The 23,391-nt window shown below is 40.6% G+C and overlaps 1 protein-coding gene across 2 annotated transcripts in view; it reads right to left on the bottom strand.

Moving 5' to 3' along the window:
* The window catches only part of PHKA2 (phosphorylase kinase regulatory subunit alpha 2), a gene marked incomplete at both ends in the record, with an annotated part of 46,863 nt that overhangs the window by 9,686 nt on the left and 13,786 nt on the right, over nucleotides 1–23,391 (bottom strand). For both annotated transcript variants that reach the window (XM_081997279.1, XM_081997280.1), the window contains 17 exons: nucleotides 1,326–1,444; nucleotides 2,089–2,190; nucleotides 5,469–5,598; nucleotides 5,739–5,817; nucleotides 6,066–6,145; nucleotides 7,619–7,775; nucleotides 9,286–9,419; nucleotides 10,585–10,673; nucleotides 11,773–11,946; nucleotides 12,550–12,713; nucleotides 13,588–13,666; nucleotides 14,124–14,268; nucleotides 17,014–17,123; nucleotides 18,376–18,510; nucleotides 19,915–19,993; nucleotides 20,693–20,800; nucleotides 22,484–22,579. In XM_081997279.1, coding sequence (XP_081853405.1) covers nucleotides 1,326–1,444; nucleotides 2,089–2,190; nucleotides 5,469–5,598; nucleotides 5,739–5,817; nucleotides 6,066–6,145; nucleotides 7,619–7,775; nucleotides 9,286–9,419; nucleotides 10,585–10,673; nucleotides 11,773–11,946; nucleotides 12,550–12,713; nucleotides 13,588–13,666; nucleotides 14,124–14,268; nucleotides 17,014–17,123; nucleotides 18,376–18,510; nucleotides 19,915–19,993; nucleotides 20,693–20,800; nucleotides 22,484–22,579 — 1,980 coding nt within the window. The remainder of the gene's footprint in view (nucleotides 1–1,325; nucleotides 1,445–2,088; nucleotides 2,191–5,468; nucleotides 5,599–5,738; nucleotides 5,818–6,065; nucleotides 6,146–7,618; nucleotides 7,776–9,285; nucleotides 9,420–10,584; nucleotides 10,674–11,772; nucleotides 11,947–12,549; nucleotides 12,714–13,587; nucleotides 13,667–14,123; nucleotides 14,269–17,013; nucleotides 17,124–18,375; nucleotides 18,511–19,914; nucleotides 19,994–20,692; nucleotides 20,801–22,483; nucleotides 22,580–23,391) is intronic.

Here is a 23,391-nt window from a genome sequence, read left to right as displayed (position 1 = left end):
TGCCTCATCGTGTCCCACCAAGGATCATTAACTGATCTTTATCGTCACCATCAAATGGTTCGCGTCAAGACCATGCAGAAATGCCACTCCTTTCTAAGGGCTTATCGAGCAGTTCTGTTTCATACCATCAAAGGAGAACACCACATACTTCCTCAGAAACTTATGGAAATGGGCCCAGATTGGATGAATCACGCTTGATAAGCTCTCAGAAGAGAGTCTTTTTAAAATACGCTTCTAATATAGAATCACAGCATGGTTTGGGTTGGAAGGGACATTTACAGATCGTCTAGGCCAACCTCCCCGCCGTGGGCAGGGACATCTTTCACTTGATCAGGTTGCTCAAAGCCCCGTCCAGCCTGACCTTGAACACTTCCAACGATGGGGCATCCACAGCTTTGCTGAGCAACCTGTTCCAGTGGCTCACCACCCTCATCGTAAAAAATATCTTCCTTATGTCCAACCGAAACCTACCCTCTTTCACTTCAAATCCATTGCCCTTTGTCCTGTCATAACAGGCCTTGGCAAAAAGTCTCTCTCCACCTTTCTTATAAGTCCCCTTTGTATACTGAAAGACCACATGAAGGTCTCCCTGCAGCCTTCTCTTCTCCAGGCTGAACAACCCAGACTGAACAATATGAAGCTACAATATGATCACTACCTTCCTATTTATCTAGAGCAAAAGAAAATTACTAATTGAAACATTAAAAAAGAGAAAGCAAAAGCACTTATAACAAAAATATCAGCCACATTCATTCAGAATATTTTGGAAGTATTTCCTATATCTCTCCAGTTGCTGCATACTTTAATGTACTGAACTTAAATATATATATATATATATATATATTCTACCAGTAATCATCCTCCATTCCTGAAGAAACAAAACAGGAAGAAAACAAACCAAGATTTCTTTACCAAGTGTATCTTTTCCAAAAGGCATGTGAATCACATTAGCAGCTTGTGCAGGCTATAAAAATGAACAGTTTGCATGCAAGTTTCACTTTGTACATCTGACCTTTCCTTAGCTAAAGATGATTAAAGAGCTGTTTTAAAGTTGATGCCATGGATGCATTAGAGTTTGTTCAAGTTCTTCTATATTCAGCACGTAAACAAGAACAAAAAAGGGAATGCATTTTTGGAGGAAACATCCCTTTACTGCTTTCTATTTGGTGATCAGCTTTAAATCAATGGATCCTTGGAAACTTCTATCATTTACGAAGACATTATTTGGCATTAAAAATGGTCTCCTAAAATTAACACACAAAAATCTAACATAACAGTACCAGAACAGCTGCATTTTCTGATGAGGATTGATGGAAAACCCTCACCTGCTTCATCTCACTCTTCAGTTTAGTAATACCACTTCTTTCTGTTTTGGTTGCTCCAGAATGCCCCATTTCATGAATAGAAATTGCAGGGCTAGATGAAGAGGAATCTACAGGTCGCACTAAAAGAAGCAAATGGACATTTTTAAAATGCTAGGGGGTAGAAAAGCAGATGACATTTTAACTAGAAGTTAAAGATAAAAGCATATCCTTTCACAAGTGTACAGTGCCCTTGGTGACTGCATCCTTTCAAATCACATCAATAGTTCAAACCTGACTGCATCAAGTCAGGGGCGTAGATCCATACTTGGATACTGGGACCTGATGTTCCAAAACATGGAGCAATCATCGCTTCAAAAGACATCAGAGTTACAACATGTCTGTGAGTGCTTAAGAATGAAGCTGGGAGACAGCTGAAGTGCCAGTTGGGAATACCTAGGTATCACAGACATGCTCCTTGAAGGCAGATTGGATATGCCCTTTTTATGGTCTTTATTCTGGCCATATAAAAGGTCTTCATTATAAAAGTTTGCCTTCATATCACTGAAAACTTGATAGAATCTTATTTCAGTGCAGACAGCTTCCATGGTATGTGTTTTGTTTATTCCACAGCAGACATACACAGGTACCAGCTACCCATGATTCAACTCATCACCTATACCTCTATTTTACATGCCAAGAGAATAGATTCCTACTTATAAGACAATCTAACTTTGTATTTATAGTTCTCACTTAACATATACAAGTACCCGAGAGGACAACTTACAGCTTCTTTCCACACCAAACTCTTTTCCACTGAGAATATGGTGTAGGAGATTTTTCATATCAAAGGGACTTAGATTCATCAAACTCTCTGAAGCTTCTTCACCTGGTTAAAAAAAACCAAACCAAACAAAAAAGGACAAACATGACTATAGGTTGCTCTATAGGTTTATTTTCCTAAGTTAACTGCTGACTGAATGAAGTTCAGTCATGTTTCCCTTGTGGCTAGCGCTTCCTTTAAAAAAACTAATATGTAGAGTCACATTTCAAAGAAAATACACTTCAAGACTACGCAACCACTGCATGGAAATAATGCTATTTGCATTACTGAATAGTATGCTGCACCTTGTGCGAAATCTCACTGAAGCTGATGATGAGAGCATCATCATCAGGAAGCATCCTTTGCTTCCTCCTTTGGAGAGCAGGATCGCATGAAAAGGCATTACACCCATCTCTCAACAGCAGAGATCTCAATTACAGAGCTGGAGTTATCCCATAAAGAAATGCATGCATGTGGAAGGTTTGTATTTTGTTGTTTATTAAAGGATCAGCTTGCAAGTGAGAGAGAGAAAAAGCACATACATACACATGAGCACACGCGTGCACACAGACAAATCTCCCATAGGAAAATGTGGGAAAGGCAGCCATGAAGCTGAGGGCAGAGTACAAAGCAGCTGGCATTTGAGGCTACAGAATAACAAAAGGGACCCCAGGAAAGAGAGGCTTTGCGCTGTAAATAAAGCAGCTTCTGTTACTCAGCTACAGCTTTGGGGGAAAAGTGCTTTCTGTGCACTCTTCATACAGAAACAGAATTATCCCAGAAAATGACTTGGCTCCTTTTGTCAACTACTCATGAGGTAGAAACCTGCCACTCCCCAGTGGCAGCCACTAGAGTTAGTCAGAGAGCAGCAGCGTCCAAGGTGGGCTCCATCTAACCAACTACCAGGGACCCCCACTTCACTCCAGGAGGGAGAAAACCGGGGCGGACCAGAAAATGCAATTCCACGAAGTTATCCCCTTTACGGTGTGCTAGGGCATTAGAAATGGTAACAAGAGCTAAGCCACAAAATATGGCCCAGATATGCTCCTAAGTGTCAGCATTTGACTACATAGTTGTCACATTAACTTGATTACTTTTCATGACTTCTCCTTCTTAGACTTCTGACCCCTTTAAATTCCACTGGTGTGGAAAAGTTTTCAATGATTTTTCAGATCTCTGTTCAATCATGATTCTTCTCTGCTTTCACTTTTCTTGTCCAAAGTGAGTTTTAAATAATTTTTGCTTTGCACCTCTTGTTTGTTACTTAACTCTTGTTTTATTGTATGCATTTTATTTACAGAATCACAGAATCACTAGGTTGGAAAGGACCTTCAAGATCATCAAGTCCAACCATTAATCCAGCGCCACCGTGTCCCATAAACCATGTCCTGAAGCGCCACATCCACACATTTTTTGAACACTTCAAGAGATGGTGACTCCACCATCATCCTGGGCAGCCTGTTCCAATGCTTGACCACCCTCTCGGTGAAGAAATTTTTCCTAATATCCAATCTAAACCTCCCCTGGCACAACTTGAGGTCATTTCCTCTTGTCCTATCACTAGTTACTTGGGAGAAGAGACCAACACCCTCATTGCCACAACCCCCTTTCAGGTAGTTGTAGAGAGCGATAAGGTCTCCTCTCAGCCTCCTCTTCTCCAGACTGAACAACCCCAGTTCCCTCAGCTGCTCCTCAGAAGGCTTGTGCTCCAGACCCCTCACCAGCTTTGTTGCCCTTCTCTGGACACGCTCAAGAAACTCAATGTCCTTCTTGTAACGAGGGGCCCAAAACTGAACACAGGATTCAAGGTGTGGCCTCACCAGTGCCGAGTACAGGGGCACGATCACTGCCCACTCCTGCTGGACACACTATTTCTGATACAGGCAAAGACGCTGTTGGCCTTCTTGGCCATCTGGGCACACTGCTGGTTCATATTCAGCTGGCTGTCAACCAGCACCCCCAGGTCCCTTTCTGCCGGGCAGCTCTCCAGCCACTCCTCCCCAAGCCTGTAGCGTTTCACAGGGTTGTTGTGACCCAAGTGCAGGACCCGGCACGTGGCCTTACTAAACCTCATACAGTTGACCTCTGCCCATCGATCCAGCCTGTCCAGATCCCTCTGCAGAGCCCTCCTACCCTCCAGCAGATCAACACTCCCACCCAACTTGGTGTCATCTGCAAACTTACTGAGGGAGCACTCGATCCCCTCATCCAGATCATCAATAAAGATATTGAATAAGACCAGCCCCAGAACTGAGCGCTGGGGAACACCGCTTGTGACCGGCTGCCAGCTGGATTTATCGCCATTCACCACAACTCTCTGGGCTCGGCCATCCAGCCAGTTCTTTACCCATATATGCAACATAGAATCGTAGAATGGTTTGGATTGGAAGTGACCTTAAAGATCACCTTGTTCCAGCCCCCTGCCATGGGCAGCGACACCTTCCTCTAGACCAGGTTGCTCAAAGCTCCATCCAGCCTGGCCCTGAACACTTCCAGGGACGGGGCATCACAGCTTCTCTGGGCAACCTGTTCCAGTGCCTCACCACCCTCATAGTGAACAATTTCTTCTTTATATCTAATCTAAATCTACCTTCTTTCAGTTGAAAGCCATTACCCCTTGTCCTATCATTACATGCCCTTGTAACAAGTTCCTCTTCAGCTTTCTTGTAGGCCCCCTTTAAGTACTGGAAGGCTGCAATAAGGTCTCCCCGGAGCCTGCTCCTCTCCAGGCCGAACAACCCCAACTCTCTCAGCCTGTCCTCAGAGGAGAGGTGCTCCAGCCCTTTGAAGACCTTTGGGATACTGTAAGAATTTTTTTACTGACCACCTGGCAAAATAACATACCACTATAGCTAACATACCACTAAAGCTACCACTTTAGATTTCACTAAACAGCAAATATTTTTCAACTACGGACATTCCAGGGGAGAAGGTTTACACGTAAAAGGAAGAAGATCAGAAATTACTTTGAATAAAAACTACCAGAACTATGAATTAAGGCTCAAATATTCAGAAGATACCTAAGGTCCTAATTCTCACTGACATTAGTGGTATTGGGTCCCTAAATACACATACATGTGCCATTTGATGACCTGGACTTTAAACACTTACTGAACGTCAGGGGACTTAAGTATTTAATGTCCACTTCAGAGGGCATTGGGGGTGGGGGGCGAGTGCAGGAATCTTTCATTACGTCAAAGAGAGAAGTTATTTTCACAGTTTGTAACTGTGCATGATCAGTGAAGAAGTTAATAAAAGGATTTAACACATATAAATGAAAAATCAACCAATGAGGTGAAGCAGGAATAACACTGTAAGTATCCTTATGATAAAATTGCTCTTACCTGAGCATTTCAGACTCCGAGCCAGCTCAGTGGCCATCACCTGAATTATCAGACCAATGCGGAGCCTGAGCATATCCACAAAAAGACTAGGCTGTGACCGGACGTACATCGCCAAGTACGTAATTATTTCCTGTAAGGACAAATCCATAAGGGCACCCATTCAGAGTGGGTCATCTTGGCTCCCCCAGTCACAGAGCAGACACTGGTGCCACACTGGGCACAGCTGGATGTTGGGAAAAAGGGTTCTCCCTTTTTACACATGCTGCATACCTGTGTCAGGACTGCAATACTGATGTCTTGGCCACTTGCTTCGTAAATAAGATCTGTGAGCTCCTCAGGTGGCAGTGGGCTGCAAAAAGGCAAACCACAGTTAGCAGTGACTCAGGCACCTGCTATTAACCTCTTGAACAAGCAGCAGAACCAAGTCACCCAGAAACATCTTTGCACCGCAAAGGTGCCTATTATTCTGCCTGGGTGACTGCAATTCCTTCTGAAGGTGAGGAATAAGTTTTAAAACAAGATGATAGCAGCAGAACGGTACCGGCAGGAAGCTGAAGGGCAGGCTGCTTCTGTAACTGAGGCAGAGCTTCAACTTACGCGGTAATGATTTTCTCACGGGGTTCTGGTGGCAGGCCCACTGTAAGTTGCTTGTGGTGTGACAGAAGGTCTGTGCATGCCTATCATAATGCGACAGAAAGCAAGAGACCTTTCTCTGAGTCATGTGGAAGTGATACAGCTTTTAATCCCCAAAATGAAGCATTTCTTTAGCAATTTTTAAGTGCATTTCTATTAACTACCGGATGCAGATTCAGCAGAATGCTCTTAACTAGTTGCCAAAGATCCCCTGAGGTCAACAGGGCTATGAGAGTCTGCCCAGGCTGAAAGCCTGCTTCCCTGCTCTGTGAAATCAGCAACATAATGATTAGGGACTCCAGTGAGGCTGCCAGATCAATGAAGGACTTTATCCTTTACCATAAGATAAACACTTGTTCTTTATTTAAATAAAGACAAAAAATATTTTGAATGAAAAACTTGGTGTACTAATATATCTCTTAAAAATACAGCTTAAATAAACACATTTCTTAAAAAAAAAACAAACACAGAACATATTGCATCACATTCTTGAATTAGTCACCCTGATACATTCTGAAATCGGTGCTTCCTCCAGTGTTTTACTCTTTTGTATCGACCTCCTTCAAACCTGGGTGTTCAGTTTACCTGCTTTAAGCATCCTGAATCAAAGACCTCACAGAGCAATGTTCCCCTGATTTTGAAGGGCCTATTTTCCCCTCCCTTCATGTGGGACAAAACAGATCATCTCTATTCTTTTCCTCCTCAGTTTGTTGTCAGTATCTTCACAATTTAACATACACGGCTTTCAGTGAGCATGTCTGTACTGCTCATCCATCTTATCTTGGGGATGGAAAAGGTTGGCCTTAATGAAGTACCATGCAAGGTAATTATCACAAGTTGCTCCCCACAGATATGACTGTCATTAAAATAGGGCACCCTAGGTGTGACAGGCAAAACTTTGAAAATGGCCAGGAATTAGAGAAAGAGCTCTACAGAAATATGCAGGTGTAAGTAAGAAATTAAACAAATACTTTAGAGTATTTGAGAAGAAACATTTTTGTAATGTTCACAATCAAATCTGTACCCTTAGAGTGGATCTTTCTTGTTACCGGTAAATAGTTGCGGATATTTTAATGCCTCCGTACATTCACATACACTCACACAGCGGACTGTCTGCCCAATGGGACGGGTATCGTCAGGTCATGTTTTAGCATCATTTCTAGCACCATGACGTACTGGTGCTCCAAAACTGTTCACACTATCACAATAGCAATAGACAATTAGCAATGACAACTACAGTTTTCAAAGCACATAAGCTTCTCTGATTAACAGGGATGACACAAAGCCTTCACAATCATTTACAATGTGACATTCTCAGTCCATGCCAACATTAGCTCAGTTCGCAGTACAGATGAAAGGTAAAGATGTCGTAACAAGCTTTTAGATCAGAAAAGCAATCATTGTTTACATATGACTTAAGACCAGAAGAAGGCAAGCACAAGCCCCACTGGCAAACTGGTAGCTTTATCTCTTGTTTCCAGGCAGGAAACTGAACCAGCATTATTTATATTTCATACCTCAGCCAGGACTTCCACTCTCTTTTTGAGTATACCAGAAATATAACGGATCAAGCCCCACTCTTGATTGAGGCCTGCCTTTCTGTAGAGCTCGTTGAGTAGGCAATGAACAGTGACACCGTACTGTCCATCCAGCTCTGTGTCCCAGTCAGCGCCTCTGCCAGAAAAGAGAGAGAAGGTAACTTTCACCAGATAAAACGCTGCACTGCTTAACCTTACCACACCATGAGCAGCCTGATTTGGAACAAATTGCTCATTTTGGTGCCAGACTTAAGAAGTACAAAGGCCATGCAGGTCTTCACCAGAGATCGGTTATATGTAAACAAAACCTTTTGATACCAGGAACTTTCACACTAACTTGAGCACTCACTTAGCCGTCACCCTGTGAGTTCAAAGCAACTACCCAAGGGACTTCCCACTAGGCTTTAAATTGAGTATGCACACAGACAGTTTGCTGGAGGAACGCTCCATGTGATGCTTTTTCAGAGCAGAATTCAGCAATGTCTTCAGTACTGCTGAAGACTGCACCCATTTTTCAGATGCGGCAGGGGGGCTCTACAAGCTTTTTTGCCCTGCCTCTTTCTTAGCTATTAACTAAGCTTCCACGCTGCTTACGCCATTACTAAAAAAGCAAAGGAGATTTCTGTTCCTCTCCTGGTTTTGAAACTCACTGCATTACGGCTTCTTGTTGACAACGTTTTGAAGCGTCACGGAATGACCCTTCAACTCCTCCTAGAGGAACAGATTCCACCAGAAGCCCACCTGCCTGCCCAGCAGAGACTCCCAAGTGAAACACGTCCAGAACAGGAAATGAAGGGTGTTACATGCAGTTAAACAACAAAATATTTTTTCAGGATTTCCTTGAGGTTGCTAAACATTCTGCTTGGGAAAACAAGAAGATCAAAGAAGAGGTCCTCACAGGAGAACAACTGAAATAAATAAAAAAATACATCTCTGTAGCAGTAAGGAAGACCATCTGTAATTAACACACGCTTGTCTTTGCACCCAAAGCTAATGTCCTGCCAGATTCCAGCAGTATTGTCCTGCACAGGAAAAAAAGCCCAATAAATGCATGCTAAAAGATGATTCAATCGGTTTGTATTTGCATTTTGTTCCCATCAAACCTATTTAATGAGCAGTTGTTTACTAACCCCAGCAACTCAGGTTAGACTGTTTCCAAGAATGTTGGAGAGCACCGAGTTTTAGCCAGTGATGCATTTAAGCATGCAGAGGGATGAGAGGGAAAAATAGTGACTACTCATTAAAACTGCATTTTGCTTTTAGTTAAAAAAATGAAAAGATGACCTTTCCCTCCACTTCCCTTCTTGTGTATAAAAATCACACCAAATCTTTGTGAACTTAACAGTAACACAAATATAGCAAGGTGTGTTCACTGATGTAAAGCATTTGTGCATTTCACTTGTGAACTTTGGAGCCTGTATGTATTCGCAGTTGTGTGCCAGTCAACTCTGAAATCTGCACAAGTGTTTTTTGCATCCAAATTATTTATGTAATCAAGCAAACTGAAAATACGCCTGTTAAAGCACAAAATATTATTTTAACCTCTCCCCTCAAAACACAACCCTGAACAGTGGAAATTGCACAGCAATAATCAGATAGTTGTGACCAACTATAAACATGCTGAAGTTTATACTTAGATAACTCACTTTAGTATATGCAAGATATATAAAATATCTGCTTGATCATGGAGCGTTGGGCATTCCTTGAGCTGCTCAACAAGTTTCCTGCAATCCCAATCACCATGAGCATCTTTAGGTAAGTGCAAAACATTTTCACAGTCCTGATAACAAAGACAGATGAAAAATCAAAGAAATGGTCTTGAAAAAGTAGTAGATCAAATTCAAACTGTAACCTCCCATTAAAGAATACAACACACAAGCAACATGACTCTGCACTTGAAATACAGACACAGCATGTAGTTCTTCTCAGACTACTGCAGACGTAAAAAGCAGACTTGTCTGTTTCCAGACTTTGTCTGGAAACAACACCCAGAATGGAACTGTGTCTCTAGTTTTGATTCAGTCAACAAGGAAAACAATTTTTTTGACAAAACAAAAAATATTTTGTAAAAGAAGGAAATCAAATTATTTGCATGCTTTTTCCTGTTACATACTGTTACTTCGGAAGAGAAAAGCAGATGGACGCTACCTTTTGTTAGTTGAAATATTTAAAGCTTTTTGAGTTCCATCTCTCCACCTGTAAATGTGTGGTGTTTTATGAATGCAGATGTTGCCATCATAAATTTTCCCAGCTTATGAAACTAACATTTTAACTAATCAGATGATGCAATCCCCTGCTGAGTTCTTGGATTAAGAGTTTTGTTTAATACGCTATTCAGCAAGTGATATGGTCCTAAAATAGCATTTCCACAAACAGAGCCTGTAGAGCAGAATCCCTCTGGAGGCTGGATACAACCTCCTGAAGCCATTCGCAGCAGCTGGTCACATGTACGAAGACAAAACAAGTGCCCAGCACAAACCCATCTTCATGCCTTGTAGTGGGATCTGGCTGGTGCCTTAAGGACACCTGTCCTTCCGCACACTCCCCTCCTGCCTAGACATTACTATAAGTAACATTTCTTGAAGAACATCTCTAAAGGCCATGAACATCCTGTCCTTCGAGTATTCAGTTAGAACTAAAAATGATGACTTAACCTTTGGCCTTTAAAAATAAGCACCTATATTTTATTTAAGCACTTGTATTATTTTCTGTTTGGCACACACAATTAAATATTTTCCACTTGATAATGTCTATTTAACCAAAAAAACTTCACCCAACCAAAAAATAAATTCCAAAACAAGGGAGTAGCTATCTGGTGCCTCAGGCAGAATGGTTTGTCTGTGAAGAAAAATGAGAACTAGCACAGGGTTTGTCTGGGAAACACAGGAAAGGCTACAGTATTAGGTCCTAAAAACACAAGCAGCATAAAAATTCCCATAGCTTACCTTTGTCTCAAAGAAATGGGGATTATCAACAAGATTCAGAGACTTCCGGTGTGTGTTCAGAACTTTAGTGGGAAGAGACACAGACACAGCTGGAATGCAAAGCAACCAGAAAAAAACCAGTCCATTTCAGTAACATGAAAACTGAAAACACCTACCATGAAGCAACTATACTAGGTAAAAACAACAGAAATAAGCCTGTAAGTCAAAATATAGAGGCAACACTTCTGAGATGCTGTGCGTGGAACTGGGAGACAAGCTCACGCTCTGAACCTTATCTCCTTGCAGGCTTCATCCAAGCGCTTCTGAGATCAGCATGTCAAAGGCTCAGGGTGCTATATGCTCAACTGATACCTCTACGACAGCCCATGCCTATAGCCCAGTGGCCAGACCCTGCTAAGCATTTTAAACATTTTAACAGGAAGTATGTGGCAAAAATGGTCTAAATGGTTACATAAATAAAGTGATAAAGGCTAATGTTCTGTTAGTTAATTTCATAAGTTGAATTTAATAGAGGATCAGATGATGAGGCATATGAAAGATGGGAGAAAAGACTAACAAAAAAGCTTGAAAGTTTTTAATATACACTGAAGTTAAGGGAAGCCTTCCCTTAACCATGGCACTGAATACTACATACCTACATATAAATCACTGCATTTGCTGGAACTATTTACAGATTCAGTCAAAGCAGTATTTTGGTGTAAAGCCTCCAATCAGTCTATTAGAAACATATCATAATTAGTAATACTGTCCTCCCTCTCTACTCATATTTGTTCTTACAAATTTGTTAAATACATGTGCATACTTACGTTCCTCTGGTATTGAAACATTTCATTTCACCACAACTTTATTAAAATAAGAAAGTACATTTTGTCTGCCTTTGTTTATACAAAGACAAAAAAGATGAATTCACTGACTCAGGTTCAAAAATTCTATTCAACTGAGAAGTTGAATAACATTAACTTTAACTAAATGTTACATTTCATAGCACATTACCTATGCATACACCAAGACATGGGATACTGTGGGAACACTACAGGAACAACTTCAGATTCATTCTTATTTCTTGAAACTGTAACATACTTGTGCCACTAGTTCTTTTCAAGTTGCAGAATTTTGAAATACTTGAACTTACCCCTATTAGCACACAAAACAGGCTTTCTATTATTACCACTAAATAGGGAGAAATACCTGGAACCTCCAAGCCCTTTGTCTTGGCCATTATTGAGAGTATCTCTTTTGTGGAATGGTTTGCACTGAACACAGGTGGTTGATTTGCAGTCTTTGAAGTTGGAGGCAGGTATGACTTCAGTGCTGTACTCTGCAGGATGTCATTTATATATTGATCTAGCTCATCCTGGCTTTCTAGTGTGACATACATAAAAGAAAAGGTTTAGTAAAGGTAAAAACATAATTTATCAGCTCTTTCTTTTTCAATCACACCACTCTCTTCTTGCTTTTAGAGCAGGGCACACAAAAATGCAAGAATATCATAAGCAAGATATTTTTAAGCTGCAGAAATCAGAAAGAAAAAAAATGTCATCAGTTTTTGACACTTTGAAAACAGTTATATTAAGAAGTTGTTTTTCCCTTTGAAAGGAAGCAAAAGGGTTTTTATCTTGCTGGTAGTCCACAGATTGGCTCTTCACAAACTCTTGTCTACGACTCCTCACAGTCTCTTCCTCTCTCTAGCTTCTTCCATGCACCCCACCCGCCCCCCATCTGCTGACTCTTCAGACTCAGCTTTCCTGCAGCAGTTACTGGTCAACACCACACTAGAAAGGTGGGAAGAATATGCACAAACACCTTCTCCAAATTAAGTCAGTCATGCATGTAATGTTCTCGGACTGATGCATGAGAAACCGGAATGACTATCAACTGTGCACAAAATAGATTCTGCACTGCAAATAAACCCAGGCCTTGCTGGTAGAACTTGACAGAAAAAAAATTTAAGTGAAAGAGAACTACCTTTTTCACAGAAGTCTGCTGGATAGCTTCCATATTCACTGTCAGGACTATTACGGCCTTCATTAGGGTCATCAAACAGTTTCACGTCGCAGTCTGGATCCAGGAAGCTCAGATATGTATGAAAAGAGGTGGTAAGAAATTCTGATAGCTTGCCGATCTTCACCCTGCAAACAGGAATGCATGCCAAAAAGCATTAACATCCACAATTTCGGTACTGATTAATGCTCACTGAGCTTTCAAAACTCCTCCAAAATTTATGAGACCTACTGTCAAATTCACCTTTGGTAACTACAAAGCAGCAGATAACTGATACTGAGAAAAACAAATGCAAAACAATAGTTGCAGGTACTTACTGCTCTAGCTACTCATTGAGCTCAGCTGTGTTACGGTAACACCTACAGACCTAACTCAGTGCCTAATTATGCAGGGTGTTGTATGTTTATATGAAGAGAGACCCTGAACAAAGACCTAAACTCCAAGGTCTTTGCATGAGAAACAGGGGCTGGGAAGTTCCCATGAACAGCAGTATCTTTTCACAGAACTGCAGTGCTGCTAAAAAACAGAAAGCACATCTGATTGTCAGAAGAAGATACTGAGAGAGAGCAAGCAGAAAGAGAATAGGGAGGTATTGTGGCATCATATTAAATTGCTTTTGTATGTAGATGAATGGAACACATAGGCTTAAAAGTACTACATGTAATTCATGTTTAAAACATGTATAATAACTGTGAAAGATAATTACTACTTAAAAACAGAAGCCCAGCCAAGACTGAGTTTTTGTATTTACAATGGTTTGACATTTGTTTTTCCTTATCCATTAGTGGCAGTCAGAGATGGCACACCTCTTGGGAGATAGATCTTTACCACTGCATCTGAGGACCAGCTACCATCTGATTGCCACATAATAACTAAAGCTGAAACTTCCCTCTGCAGAGTTCCAGTACAAAGTCTGTGCACTATCACAAGTTCAAAACTGAGGCTTGTGTAGGATTTAATAATAAAATCATGGAAAGAATCATTTTGGGGTTCTGACATTACCTTGCACCTCCAAAATACCCATCCTCTAATTTTCTTATGGTAGCAAGAACTGCTGGATGAATGTCAGTACCATCATCAACTAAAAAGAATAATGGAAGAGTTGAAGCTTACCAACACATTCTTAAACTATCATGTCCAAATAAAGTGTGTTACGGGGTGTTCTCTACAATGTAAATCAGGCAAATTTAAAACAGAACCCACAACTGCTATCAACTAGCTTATTCGAAAAACCCCAAATAAACAAGCAAACACAAACCAACCCCAAAACAAGTTCCAAAGCGATTTCTATCAAATTTCTTTGGACAGAAATAGTATGGAGATGATGAAGACATGCAAGGATATAAAGGGGGAGTAAAGCCAAAATGAAATATTACCATGTCATCCAAATTCAGCATACACTTGAGAAAGTTAAACTATTTTTCATGTTAAAACTCAGATGTTGAAACAGTCATGCCACCTGTCTCCTCTCAAACTAATTTCCATCCTACTCTCCTGCAGTAATCTACTCTGCTTGAAACAGAGAAATTTGAGTTTACCAAGCATTGTGTGGGTGATGGGAAACGTCAGTGTTGGCCTCCCTGTCATCCTCCAACAAGAAGTGAGGTAAGCTAGCTCTGTCTTGAGCATCTCCACAATCATCTGATTGTCTAGAGCCAGATAGAAGTGATGCTGGTCTGTAAACTAGAGGACAGAGAAATATGGCATGAGTAGCTGTTAGTGCTCCGCTTATTTTTTTCCATTTCCTCTCTTAAATCATTCACAAAAGGCATGAGCTATTCTTGACTGCAATACAGACTGCATGAATTAACCTAAGAAGGCCTGCGATGGTGAAGAAGAAATCCATGCTTCTGCAGAGTCCACTTTCTCTCACTTGTAGGCTGACCATGAAAGAAGCCATACAAAAAGTAGAGAATCACACCCATGAAACAATCTTCCCAATGATGAATTACAGTAACCTATGATTTGGGAGACAGAAATACTCTGTATGTGGAAGAAAAAAATAACAATAGCAAAAGAAACCCATAAATAGCCTTAAGTGCACGCTGGGGACTGGGAACTAGTAACTGTATGTCTCTTGGGAACAATCGGAAAGTCAAGAAGAATACAGAAAAGTTGCAGTTACTGGGGAAAAAAAGGTACATTAAATGTACAATCGTAAAGTAGGCTGTTCCCGCTACAGAGGAAAGCCAAGAACCACAGTAAGAGACTATTATGGCTACTTCAGGAGCTGGAAACCAAAAAAGCTGGACAAACAATGGAAAGCATGTCAAAGCAACCACAACAAAAATTAAGGAAGCACATAAGCCTTGGGGAGGGGCGGAAAAAGGAGGCTGGGATGTAAAATAAACATTAATTAATAAGACACATAATGGTCAAGGAGAAAACATCCTGTAAACACATCAGAAGTAACAGGAAAACACAGAAACTGTAGGCCTGTTAATAAAGAAAGGACGGAGGTAGAAATAGAGGATGCAGACAAGCTGAAGGATTCGATGCTGGTTTTACTGACAGAAGAAAAGTAGTGAATTATGATCTGTAATATTACTTTTCACAAAGTGATAGGAGTCCAGCCTGAGTACGGGAAGAAAAGGTTAAAGAGCACATAAATTCAAGCTGGCAAAGTCCAGAGAAATTAATGCACAGAACTTAAGGAACTAGCCAAAACAATCCCTGAGCCACTCCCAATTACATTTTGATAACTCGGGAAGAACAAGTCCCAGAAATCCAGAGACAAGCAAACACACTGCCCATCTTTAGAAAGGACGACCTGGGATAACATAGACCAGCCAAGCCAATTTCAGTGCCTGAAAGCACAGGAAAACAAAGTCAATTTGAGACTGCTAAGATAATTGCAAAAAGCAAGATGGCCAGTCATCTCAAAAACCAACCTCAGCAAACCAGTCCAGTTTCCTTCTTTGGGAGCAACTAGATGGTAGGTGCAAGAAAGTGGCTGACACCTCTCAACTTTTGCAAATTTTCTCACTAGTGAGCTGAAGAAAAAACATCCGAGGAGGCAGAACTGCTTGAAAAATTGTTCTCAAAAGGCAGTTATTAACCGTTTTTTCTACATAGAGGGTATCTAAATGGGGTCAGCCTCAGCCCCACACCTAATCAATGTTTTAATTAGAGAACAGGATGAAATACAAACTACAAAACCACAAAATTTGTGGACATTACTCAAGATCAACACAGATGAGTTAACAGCTAACCTTAGGAAGGTGAAATTAAAGATTAATTCCACACCCTGCCCTCTTCCCCGCCCCCCTCCCAAAAAAAGTCAAGGAGAAATGCCTGGCTACAAAGTACAACAGAAAATGTTATGGAGGTTTTAATCAAACATGAAATAAGCAGGAACTGTCAGTGTGTTGCTGACGAAAAGATAAATGCCATTTTGGAATACATTAACAAGTATGTCCATACTTGAAACATGGCAAGATTTCAGCTGGAATATTGGGTCCTCCTTACATAGTAAGATGTGGACAAAGAGACATTTTGGAAAAAATAATGAATCTAAGGAATTTTCCCTAATTTGCAAAAAGTGAAAATTGGTGTGGGGGAACAACACAACAAATAAACAGTATGTTACAAAGCTGCTTGTGGTCAGTTGACATGGGGAAGAATGGGAAGGGACCCACATTATTTGCAGTAAATCTGATGTTGTTTGGACATCATGAAGCACTGCAGAAACCACCTATGGAGTCCACTGAATGTCTTCCGCTGGAATTTAAAGACTGCATTAGCCAAACATCTATTTAGGGAGGGTGTGAGCATTCTTTATCCTGCTCCAGTTGCACATGTTTAGAGTAGGTGACCCCTTGGCTTTCTAGTACCAACTGCTAGTATAAGTCTACAGGAATAAGTGTGTCATATTTCATTAAATGTATAAATAAGAGCTATTAATTCTGGGAGGATCCAAACTTCCAGCTACATTGAAAAAGGCTCTAAACATAAAAGACAGACAGAACATCCCGTTCTCAGCACTACTGAGCCTTTCAACAATATAATGAAAAGACTACATCTCAGTCTCTTGGGAGTTATAGTACTGGGCACACTTATGTGAAACTAAATTTTCCATCAAAGCAATCATTAAAAAGATGTAGTAAGTGATCTATTTCTGGAGAAACTATTTCATTACCTAGAATGTTGGTTTGGGCAGAGATCAGTAACAATTTTGTACCATTGATTTGCTGTGTTCTCCTAAGCCAGAACCAAAGAAGCCAGACTCTGTATGATAGAAGAGAGATTTATCAGCACTCCTACCATGCTGATTATCCAACGCTCTTAAAAACCACACAAAGCAAAGCGCATCTGCTTTATCAGCCCTGCTCTACCTAAAGCAGAGTGACAGCACATAAAAGCAAAGTGATTCACTAATGATTAGCCATTAAGTAAGCAGTGATTTCCCTGCCAGCTTTACATGCTCACCTGAGGAGTAAAAGCAAATATCTGATTTCTTATCACATACAGCTTGGAAGTGCCTAACACTCCAATGTGTCGGTGTGGCCGTCCACTTAATTTCATGTTCTTGTTCCGGCCTGTAAAGAAAAGACAAAGAAAATAAAGTCTCACCTAACATGTCCTGTGTGGTTTTCCACAACAATCATTTTAGACAAGGAGATCTACTTCATTTGTATGAGCAAGGCAGAAGACAGATAAAAGAGATGCTACAGACTGGCCTGTTTTGTAGCAACCACCAATATAATAGCTAGAGTTCTTCAAAGGCCTGACTAAAAATAAAAATTTTGGCTTCACTGACCATGGAATTGGGTTATTTAATTATAGTCATTGCTCAGCATACAAAGCTCCCCGACAAGGACAGGAGGTATGCCCTTTCAAAAACAAGGCCTTCAACATACACCAGAAATTGTAGTGCTTTCAGTGTAGAACCTGAAAAACTCTTGCCTACAGAAGGCTAAATCCAAATAAAAAGTACATCCAAATACAAAGACAGATTTTATTTCTTTTCACCAGGCAATAAGCTCCATTTTTCTCAGTAGGGCTTATTAGTGAATGATCCACCCTTTGCTCCAGCAGCCAGGAGCTGACTTGACTTGGTCTGACAAGGAATATGAGCCAAACAACACGCGCCTGAAAAAATACCACTGTGAATATTCCCAAAGAAGACACTGCTAAAAACAATACACCAATGTGTCAAATGATCCTACTCACCCCCACTAGTGAAAGAAAGCTATTATGAATTATTATGAAATAAATGTTAGCTTCAGCAAAACACTGCAAATGTTTCATTTGTTAAAAGTTCTTTGTGATGAAAAGACAAATTCTTTCCCAAAAGCAGTACATGCAATTTCCTTTCTCCATGTAAAGGGCACACTCTCTAAGACTTCATTTAAAGGCCCCGTTACTTTGGATGCTTCCAAAAAACTTCTTTTCTTAAAACAAAAAAACTTGACAGACAACAAAAGCGACCAAAATAACAAAAAACCCCTTTACTAAAGCTAGTTGTTCTGTGGAAGTAGCTGCTGCAGGACAGGAAGAGTCAGTTCTTGCCTAACTCCTAGGGTACAGGAAAACCTGTATTTTGGTCACCTTTTCTAATGAGGCAATTTTTTTTTCCTGTTGCAGTTTCTTGTTTAAGACTGAAGTTACAATTTTGTTAAGCTTCTTCGCACCAATGCTTTTTTTTTACATCAAAGAAATTGATTTAAATAAAAGAAATTAAATCAAAGAAATTGAGAGTGTGAAGGAAGAAAAACAAAAAACAAAACACCACCCTTAAAAAATACCTTGCAGAGCAGTAAAAAGAGGCTTCCATGTTGAAATACCTACCCAGCATGGTGTAGAGGTTACTCAGGATGCGAGCTGGCTGTACTCTGAGCGGATGGATATCAGTAATGCTCTGAACATTTATGCCATGGTCTTGCAAGAGACTCTTAATTTGATTAGATTCTGCCAAAACAGTTACTGCGTGACAGAAAACAAAACCACTAGTAAGAACCAAAGTTCTCCTCTTTTAACCTGTCTCTACTGTCACCTCTCAACTACCGCACAGTTGACTAAAAATGCACAAAGGCCTCACTTCTTTCTTAATTTATGAGCCTGTGAGATTGTAAGGGATTGTAAGAGGGTGTCAGCCAGCTTGTGGCTCTTTGCTTCATGTCTTGCTATTCTTGTCCACTTTGGACCACACAGTAATTCAAGTTGGAAGAGTCCTCACGAGGTCTCTACTCCAACCTCCCCCTCAAAGAAGGGTCAGCTCTAAGGTTAGACCAGGTTCTTTGGGGCTTTATAAGTTTCTTCTGATTTCTTTCAGTACCACTAGTTTGGATCATGCAGTCTCTTTCAGCAGATGGTGCTTTTCTCCCGTAAAACAAGGGGAAACGCAACTTAAAAATCTTCATTGTTTTAATACAGCACACTGTAACAACACAGCCAAGTCAATGGGGAACAAATGCCATTACCTGTATAGCAACACATATTACAGAGGCCATAAAATGGCAGAGGTAGGAAAAAAAAGTCCCAAAATCAGAGGAACTTACAATCCAGGCCTTGACCCAACCTCTTGTCCTGTTTGAGGTTTTGCCCATGTTAGCTGGCTTATTGGTTTGGGGCTAATTATTCAGTATTCTTCTTTGCATTACAAATACTTGTCAAAGAATGCTAAAAACAAGCAAGCACTCATAGCTCTACTAGAAATTAAGCACTTCGGAACAGCAAAACGCCACCTCCATGAGACACCAACAGGGGGTAAACAGGCACCTGCCCACATAACAGTATCATTGGGAAAGGCTGCTCCTGATAAACTTGCTGGTTGCTCTTCTAGAGCGGTACAGGCCCTTGAAAAGTCTTTAACTCTTTTCAGCTGGTGTTTGCCCTCTGCTTGATTTTCTGGTTTTGGCTGTTCCCACATTGACAAAAGAAGACACTCCCCTGCAGTAGCCGAAGGATAGCTGTAAGTCTGGCTGCCTCACCTCTGTGTACAGAGAACGTCCCCACTCATTGCTCTCTGGTTCCTCCAAAAAGGGGCTGCACAGAAACCTAACTAAACTGACTGGTCTCCTGCCCTTTCTTGCTAGAATCCACCAAGACTTCCCTTTTCATGACAAGATTAAGTTTGCCACTCTCCAGTCCCTGACCAGTCTTAAAATATTAATACACATTTTTTAAAAGTTTGTTAAAACTGATCTTCCCTCCAGGAAAATGGCAGCTAGGAAAACAACCCCTCTCCCCTTCTCACAGTAACACCAAAGCATCCATGTCCCATGCAAAAATCCACATTGTTTTTCAACATGTCTGTCTTCTCTGTTGTATGTAGGGACTTCACCATCACGAGCCAATTCATCCAGAATGTTTAAAAAACTCCCTCACCTTGTACCACAACATCAGGTTTAAATCCGGTGGAAAATCTCCTGTTTAAGGGATCAATTTCACCTGCAGCAAGAAATCCCTAGAATAAATGCAAAAGAAAGAAAAAAGAAAGGAAACAAACAAAAATTAAGTGAAAGGCGTCTCATAACATCTAGAAGAAATCTTAACCAATTTTCATATTTTATCAGGAGAGCAGGACTTAAAGCCTGGTTTCTCTACCCTGTCCAGTAAGTAATACATTCAGCAAAAACAATGGCTGCAGGTTTTTTTGGAACAAGAAAATGCTTATGACTGACACAATCTGCAAGTTCAGATTTCCCATTTTAGAGTTGCAGCAACTGATGCAATTCTGCCAGGCCAGTGATTTTTTTGCAGCCCCACAGAGATGTTCAGTGGTTCCTTTAACAACTCCATGGCTAATATGGAACAACTGTGTAGGCATCTTACGCCACAGAGTAAGACATAGTCTAGTGGAGCTGAAACAGTGCAAAATCCTAGCTCTAGGGCAACCAAGGCAGTCTGGGGATATTCCTCTAGCCTAACCATGTAGCCAGTCCATCTGACAACTTATTCAGCTTGACTGGAAACAGACAATTGCATATCTATATACAAAAAAAAAGAAAGCTCCAGAAAGCTCACAGTCACCCCTCCATGGTTCATGTACATGTTTCTACTGGAAAACGTATTGTCCCCTACCTATCAACCAAATTGTACTTAAAGCCCACCATCTCAAAACAAAATGAAATACAAGCTCACCTGCTACACAAAAAACAATTACCTCTGCTAACAGGCAGCTAAGGACATACAACGACTGGCCCCAAAGATGAGGCAATTTTCCCAATGGGATACGATCCACTGAGTGAGGATTTTCATACTCCTCGTTGACCTGAAAATAAATGCATAAGCAAGAAAAATTACCCTAAAGTTCTGAAGAACAATCAATAACATGGAAGTATTTGAAAAAATATGGTCTATCACCTACCCTTTCTAACCTGCCATTACTACTGACATCCAGATCTCTTGGTTTTGCTGAACATTTTCTGGGACAAGAACTATGCTTACTTTTTGTCCGCCACCCCACCCGTTGAAGCTGGAGGTTGAATGGGGACTCTGTATGCAATTACAGCTTTGGTGTTAGCACTTCCCCTTTCTTCTCACCATGCCTTTGCTGCCTTCCCTCTGGGCAGCTTGTAGGTAATTGTGCATCTGCTTTCCCACCCCTTGCAAGACAACACTTGAACTTCACTGATGCCTACCTAGCTTCCTGAAGTAAAGGTGCTTTCCAAAAATGAAGGCTATTCCACCTTTCCTGTGTTAGCAAGAAAGGTCAATGGAAAAATTAAGAGCAGAGTCTTATTAATTTAAAAAAAGAAAAACTGTCTTGGTTTTGCAGTATATACATCTATTGAGGACAGGGGAAAAACCCTCCTAGATAACATCTTTACTACAGCCATTTTAAAATTTATAAATGACAGCCAAAATCTACCCTGTTTATTTGGCATGTTCATCAGATCATAATCGTATAAACATTCAGAAGAAGGCTCTGAACCCTCACACACTTGTTCCCACTAGGCAGGCAAATCAGAGTTTCCACCTCAGATCTGCGAGCAAGACATCAGGTGTCAATGCTCCCTGCCCAAACTCAGACCAATCCAGGAGGCTCCACACCCTTAGTGACTGAGGGCTGAGATGTCTGGAGCAGGAAAAGAAGCTGGTGGGAAGGGATACAAAGGCAAATACCATGGAAGTGCACATAAGCTTGTCTGAATTTCTCTGTCACAATGGGAGAATCAGGTAAACAGTAATAGCAAAGATGGGAGGAAAGGAAAAGGAAAGGAAAAGGAAAGGAAAAGGAAAGGAAAAGGAAAGGAAAAGGAAAGGAAAAGGAAAGGAAAAGGAAAGGAAAAGGAAAGGAAAAGGAAAGGAAAAGGAAAGGAAAAGGAAAGGAAAAGGAAAGGAAAAGGAAAAGGAAAGGAAAAGGAAAGGAAAAGGAAAGGAAAAGGAAAGGAAAAGGAAAGGAAAAGGAAAGGAAAAGGAAAGGAAAAGGAAAGGAGGGGAAAGGAGGGGAAAGGAGGGGAAAGGAGGGGAAAGGAGGGGAAAGGGGGAAAGAGGGAAAAGAGAGAAGATAAAAGAGAAAAGAAAAGAAAAAAACCCAGCCCAAACCCTAATCCGTCTGAAACCTGTTTCTCCCACACACAAGCTCTGAAAAAGAAAAAGCACAATCAATCAATCAATTGACTAGACAGGCAGGACAGTCTAGGCTTTATTTCTTCTTTGAGCTTCAGTTCCTAAGTCAGCATCAGCACTTATTAAATATATGTCTTGCTATGAGGATTTAAAACTTTAGACCTGCTCTAATATTTCCACAGGCACTCAGATTCCCACGTGAAAAATGTGACCATTTGTAAGTCTAAAGGTTACCATTTCTCAGCAGGAGCTCTGAGAGGTCTCATAACTTTTAAATAATGTGTAGTAGTCTTTTTTTATTGTTGGTTTAGATTTATCAGCTACAGGAAAACTATAAAACCGACGTTCATCTTGATATCTCTACTTTGCATTTTCACAATACCTTTTCAGGAGGGACTGCATACAGTTCAGGCATCAGCACTATTCCATTCTTCTCTCTAATAAGTATTCCTTCCAGAGCCTCTCTATACTCTTGTACCTGAAAGTATTTTTAAAAGAGCGTGAGAATTCACATTACAGTCAGCAAAACAGAAACAGTAAAGTTTTAGTACTTTCTAAAGTTCATTTTAAAAAAATAGCGGGGGGGATTATGACTTGCTGATGGAAGATCAGGGTTCAAATTCTTGGAGACTGTTCCAGCATCTCAATATTGTCAACCTCAGAAACATGAACACCCCTCTTTAATCTATAAACACTACTCCAGTACAAAACTTCTAGAAAATTCCAATAAAGAAGTCACTGGAACAAATCCTACATGAAATTTGGAATGGAGGACAATGCAGTAACATGGATGTCAGGACTGCCAATCTCCATAAAAGTGTAAGGTCCATAAATTTTTAGCTTTCTACCATGCACATTTGTCTACAATTTTCTGCATTCTGCTTTGCAGGATTGGGAAATCAGTTTCTCTTAACTGAATCGCTTAAAAATTTGCCCTATCGAAAACTTAGAAGAGATTTAAACTGTTTAAAAATACCTAAGTTAACTGAACGGAAAATCCTCTTGTTCTTGCATTGCTAGACAAGATATTATGAACAGGAATACCAGACTGACACAAAACAAAGAACATGTAATATTCTTTTTACCAGATCCTTTATTTTGTTCCATTTCTTAACTATCCCATTCCCATTCCAACTTTTTACTTACAGGGAAGCTGTTTTCAAGTGCTACCAGCACCTGCCCCTGAAATCTTATTTCTGCTATACCTTTCTGAGGACAGTGGAACACACAAGGTAAGGCACCACTGGTTCATATTATGGTACGCTGATATTTTCAGTATCCTTCTCCACT

The sequence above is a fragment of the Phaethon aethereus genome (assembly GCF_964289735.1).
Source record: "Phaethon aethereus genome assembly, chromosome: 1".
NCBI lineage: Eukaryota > Metazoa > Chordata > Aves > Phaethontiformes > Phaethontidae > Phaethon > Phaethon aethereus.
The sequence above is the reverse complement of the archived record's forward strand: the minus strand, read 5'-3'. Positions and strand labels throughout refer to the sequence as shown.